We start from the raw sequence: 5,935 nt of genomic DNA on the forward strand, positions 1-5,935 counted from the left end.
TGGAAGAAGCGCAAACAGAGGCAGGAGCGCAGTGATCGCGATCTTTCTGCCAGTAGAAAACGGAGCCCAGCGACATGAACTGTGATGACTGGTGAGCGAGCCATCGGGACTTCCCCGCTATTGTCACTGAGGACGCCGTGATGCTGTGATCCCAGCCACATGCGGTAGAAGGAACCGGGAGGAGAGGCGCTAGAAGCCGCCGGTCATGGCCGGTCGGAGGGTAGTGTGCACGCTGTTGCTAGCCTCGCTGTTCGCGCTGGCCCTCAGCCGGCGCCTCATCTGCTGGCAGGCCATCCTGCAGTGCCAGCGGGAATCGGACTGCAGCTATGCCTACAGCCAGTACACCGAGGCTTGTTCGTCAGCCTTGCCCCGGCCGGGAGAGGCCCCGTCCTCGCACAGCACGGGCCGCCGCCGCTGCCCCAGCCACTGCATCTCAGCCCTCATCCAGCTCAACTACACCAAGGGAGGCCCCGCTCTGGAGGACTGTGACTGCGCCATGGACGAACTCTGCAAAGCCACTAAGCGGGCCATCGAGCCGTGCATGCCGAGGACCAGCGGAGGTGCTAGTGCTGGAGGAGGGGGCGGAGCCGCCGGGGGAGGCGGGGCGGTCATGGGCTGCATGGAAGCCCGCAGACTATGTGAGAGTGACCGGCGCTGCCACTCTTCGCTCAGCCGCTACCTGACCAAGTGCGGCCGGCTGTTCAATGGGGTGCGCTGCACGGACGAGTGCCGGGGGGTTATAGAGGACATGATGCAGGTGCCCAAGGCTCTGCTACTCAATGACTGCGTGTGTGACGGCCTGGAGAGGCCCATCTGCGAGTCCATCAAAGAGAACATGGCTCGCCTCTGCTTCGGGGCAGACATGGGCAACGTGGGGCCGGGCAGCAGTGGGGGCTCAGACTACGATTATGACGATGAGGAGTACGATGATGAACTCCACCAGGGCAGGGAAGGCTCCCAGGAAGAGGACATGAACCGGGTGATTAGTGACACCACCGGGGGCTCGGCCGCCACTTCCGCTTCCCTGCTGGGGATCTTGGGGACATCCATGGTGCTGCTTGTTCTGCTGGGGTGACATGGACGCCTTGTATGTGTGGACTCTCAGCGGAGCCATAGGGCTGTCATTATGTATTACTCTAGTGTCCAGCTCATCCAGTGTGCCTTGCTGAACCTCATTTATCCCAGTGTAGGAATGGGCATCTGCTGGCCATAGCAACCACCTTCCAGCTGTCATTGTTGGGAATTGAAAGGAAAAAACATCTGGTTGCTATGGGCAGCAAGAACACACATCCTCTGGGGGCTTGTGGACATGGGCGGCGGTACCCATACAATGTAAATGCCAGGGAGCCTCCCATAAAGTCATTGGTTGTCTTCAGCGTTACACAGGTATTCTGTACAGCCATGTATGCATGTGGGTACACATCCTCGGATGTGCGTCCATAGGCATACATGGCTGTACACAGTTATATGCCATTACTTGTGTATGCGTATGGGTACACATCCTCGGACGTGCGTCCATACACATACATAACTACACAGCTTTACACCAGTACTTTTCTACAGCCATACATGCGTATGGGCACACGCCCCCGGATGTGCGTACATATGCATACATGTCTGTACACAAATACCAACGTCTACCCACCTGCAGCTGTTGGCTTCTATGGGATGCTGTAAGCAGTACCTGCGTCTCCCTAGAAATACACTGGTATGTACATTGTATGGGCTCAACCGTCCATGTGCATGAGCCCTTAAGTGTATGTCCAGCTAAATACTTCTTTTTGCCAGTTTTGGAAAGAGTCTGCAATGGTACAAATCCCTGTACATGTATGTTTTGATGTCTGTGTGCAATTGGAGAGATGCAAAAAGACACAAGGGAAATTCTCCTCTTAGTTGTCACTGGAACATGTGTCCCAAGTTTACCCTAACTTCCTGTTCTGGTGACAACTGTAATATTTAGCATTTTCTGACTCTGTCTGTCTCATGACTGATACCTTGCAGGCACACAGACAGTGATGACTTGTCAGGTGTTCTTATCGTTCCTCACTCTAGCCAAAACTAAAAACAAGGTTTGGGCTATACATACACTTTTACACATGAGGCAGATTATATCCTACTTGATTGCCAGTTGGTATAGCCAGTTATAGAGTGTTCTTGTGCACAACTGGTGATGGTCTTGCCTTGTTGAAAGTCGCACCAACTGTCTTACTATATGTCTCAGCTGTGCCTTAGAATATGAAATGTGAGGCCGTTTATGGGGTCGTTAGAATAGCTTTACTCGCCCTCTAGTCTTGACATACAATACTCCCCTTTCCAGTGCTGAAGATGCTATCACCCTCCGCCCTCCGTATTAAACCCTGTAAAGGTCAGCTGTTCCTGCTTGTATTAACAGGTAACCTATACATGGAACACGCAAGGGAGTTCCTGGCTTCTGGGAATTCTTGGCATTGATGCTAGCTAGCTATGTACTATGCAGCACTGGTCCCTTTAGGGCAAACTATGCAAAGCCACCATTCCATTTTGTTTCTGTAGTTGTCACCATCAAGTTGGTTAGAGGTCACGGAACCCCCAGCGACGCGTTAGCTGCCTCACCAAATTTCCCTAGCTTTAGAGAATGTTCACCAAAATGGGATCTTAGTGTCGCTTAAAAGACTAAGCTGCTTTGATATTTGAATACATTATGATGACAGATGGGTATCGTGTGTTGCCAAACTAACTGCCTTACTACAGCTGAGTATTTATAATAATAAGCACACAAGTCAGGGGTAGCCACATTTTTCTGGAATTCAGGTGCCAGTTTGTCCAACCCGGGAACCAGCAGGATTTTTTAGGAGCCATTGACAGCAACTAGAGAACCTCCAAAGTTGTCATTTTTGAGGAGCATTGGCTACCTGGCTCCTGGGATTTGTCCAGCCCCAGGCTAACCACTCAAAAAGATTTGCGCGTGCCAAGCTGGCACGCTTTGAATAGGCAGTTTAGCTATGGCACGTGGTATTTTGTATACCTTGAAGCAGTATCATACAGTAAATATAAATGTCTACAAAGGTATGTACCACCCAACTACAGTGTAGATGCTGCCGTTTGCCTTATAGATTGTGGGCATGTGGTGAACTTACATTGCGACCCCACAATTGCTGTTCTAAAATTAAGCAATGCAACCTGCCAGGAAAAGCTCTGCACTGCCACCATAAGACACTTTTTTTTTTTTATAGCCATGAAGTGTAAATAACCGATTCAGAGACCTTTAATACTGGTACTGGAAGTGCCAATGTGATTCTACTTAGGTAGGACCTATAAATAGTGTATTTAAAAATTGTAATACGTTGCTGGTGGTTCTATATCTGTACAGATCTTTATATATAAATTGTATTCCATGAATAATTTATTTAAAATATAGAGGTGAATTCTATGTGTTTGTAAACAAAGGTATTATTTCAACATCAACAAAAAGGTACAGAAAAAAAAAAATTGCTGTCATGTTTTTTTTTTTTTTAATGTACAGTTTATATTTTATAGATATGCTGAAGTGAAAACTATTTTTGCAGAGAATTTTATGGACTTTGTAGAAATGTATAAATGTTTTTTTTTTGGTTTTTTTAATGACTGCCTTACGCTTTTGTATTTTTATAAATGGGATAACAGGAATATTTGAAAACACATGAAATCGGATGTATTTTTGCAGTGTTCCTTAGTAAATATTTTTAAAAGATGTATTTATTTTTTGCGTCTGTTTGTGTTGTCTTTTTGGGTGTTTGTAAGCAGAGAACACTTCTGGTTTAAATAATTCAAATGAGGAATAGCTGTACAGGGAAATCCCAGATTCACATATGTAGCGTTTGGGAAGCAGACGGCATCAGTCACTACGGCCATTTAGTCATCCCTAAAGCAGGTAAACAGATGACTGAACAATTAGAAGTTGTAATATTGTTAAACCAGTTTGTTTTGGAGGGGAGCAGGGGGGCTGGTTGGCTGCCAACGCTACTGATCTACTCTCAAACGCCCTTAGATAAATAATTACACTCTTAAGCTGTGTTGAGTGCTGATACACTTGACCTTGTAAATAGAAATGTTTGCTGTAGGAATAAACTTGGGCATTTGAAGATCTTTCAAACACGGAGGACAAAAGAGAGTGGGAGAGCCTCGTCGTCCAGGGATTTTAACTTCTCCTGCGCCAAGTTAGGCACACAGGAATGTTTATTTATCCTTCTCAGCTAATGTTTATTTAACTTTGGTGTAACGCTTGTCTTGCAAAAGCCATCAGAGCTGTATTAAGTACTGCATAGATAAAGTGATGGCAGGCAAACAATAGTACAAGGATGCGTGGCAATGTATGTTTTGTGTACCGCACTTTATTACTGGATTCTATAGAACTTTTATTTTTAATATTTTAAAAATTGGTTGAAAAGGAGTAAAGGGATATTAAACAAACATTGGAAGAAAGAAAAAGCAGAACCTTTGCCAATAGCAACCAAAAGGGTTCATCATTCTCTATCCTGCTCGGAGAGTAAGGAATCTACTTGTTATGTGCAACAGATTTTTATTTCTTGTTTAATTTTCTCTCGTTTTGACTTTTGTAATCATGCAGCCTATCTTTATTTAATGAGACAGACAGCAGTGTTCATAATCGAGCATTCATCATCAGACAGCCTGAATTTGAGAAAGGTAGACTCTGAATTCATTAATAAGTCATCATTTTAATTTTTTCCAGACTTTACTAGAGTTTGTGAAATCTAGACACTTTTTTTAGCGACATAACTTAGTAAGAGTTATGGGAAAAAGTAACCTTTTGTTTAAAAGCGACTTTAGCTATGCCCCTCCTACTTCAGAAGTTAAAAAGACATTAGTAGCAGAAAGGGGACCATGCTGGCAGCTGGATTGATAATTAACTACTACAATAAACGCAACACTTATCTGGATGGGATTTTCAAAGTATGTTTTTGTTAGCTAATGCTCCGTGTAATCTTCTTTAAGTGACTTATTTCCCAATATGTAGCGTCACTTTCTCTAAAGTATACTGCGATCGGTATTTTTTTTGTTTGGCCCTTGTTGCTGCCAACAAAATCAGCATGTGTATTTTGCAAACAGAATAAGAACTGTGGCAAAGTAAGTTTGCTAGCACTTAACATTTATTGGCCGTTTTCGAATTCTTTCTTGTATGTCTTATGGATTTCATGCCAACCCCATTGACGATGCAAAGCCATTGGTCTGTTTAACTTAATGTAAAATTATCTAATGTGTCTTAACCCCTCTTTTTTTTTTATCCCTACTTGCATACTCTGAATTCTGGGTGACAGTTTATTTGTCTTGAGAGCCACTTCAGTGACAAATGTTTAAGCGAGTGGAGGACAATAGTGGAGAACAAGGAGGCAGTTCATTGAACTGACAGTGACCATACAGTAAATAGAAGGAGGTTCAAGCTTCACTGGGCACCCAAGCACACAGAAAGGCTTTTGTACACAATTACAATAGACATACATAGGGGTCTCTGTTTTTTATGGAACAATATGGTAGAAACAGGCATCCATAACTTGGCAAAGGAGACCAACTTGAAAACTGCTTTAATAGTTACACGTTTTCATGAAGTGGAAAGCTAATAATGAGCCTAGACAGACAAATGTTGGCATCAAAAACTCACCCACTGCACAGATGGTAGAATAATAGCAAAAGTAAAGGCTTATTTCCTTGCATGGCACAAGAAGAAAAATAGTTTTTAGGGAAATTGGCCCTCATTGGATTTTCCACTGTTTGCTAGAGCAAACTAAATCCTGATTGTATGCAATGCACGTCATGGCTCTTTAGTAGGGTGATATATATGTGACCTAATCTATTTGTAATGTGTTCAATGCATGTCTATAATTAACCTATGTCTGCTTTACAGTCTTGTATATAATTGTGTGCCTTGTGATTTTTTTTTTTTATGTCTTATTATTTTTAT

The 5,935-nt window shown here is 43.8% G+C and overlaps 1 protein-coding gene across 1 annotated transcript; it reads left to right on the forward strand.

The window, feature by feature from the left end:
- The first annotated feature begins 205 nt into the window (after positions 1 to 205).
- GAS1 (growth arrest specific 1) lies at positions 206 to 1,075 on the forward strand. The gene has a single exon (XM_018571097.1). The coding sequence runs from the start codon at positions 206 to 208 to the stop codon at positions 1,073 to 1,075; it is 870 nt and encodes a 289-aa protein (XP_018426599.1).
- The last annotated feature ends 4,860 nt before the right edge of the window (positions 1,076 to 5,935 follow it).

Source organism: Nanorana parkeri, unplaced genomic scaffold (genome assembly GCF_000935625.1).
Source record: "Nanorana parkeri isolate BGI_ZX_2015 unplaced genomic scaffold, ASM93562v1 scaffold1674, whole genome shotgun sequence".
Taxonomy (NCBI): Eukaryota; Metazoa; Chordata; class Amphibia; order Anura; family Dicroglossidae; genus Nanorana; species Nanorana parkeri.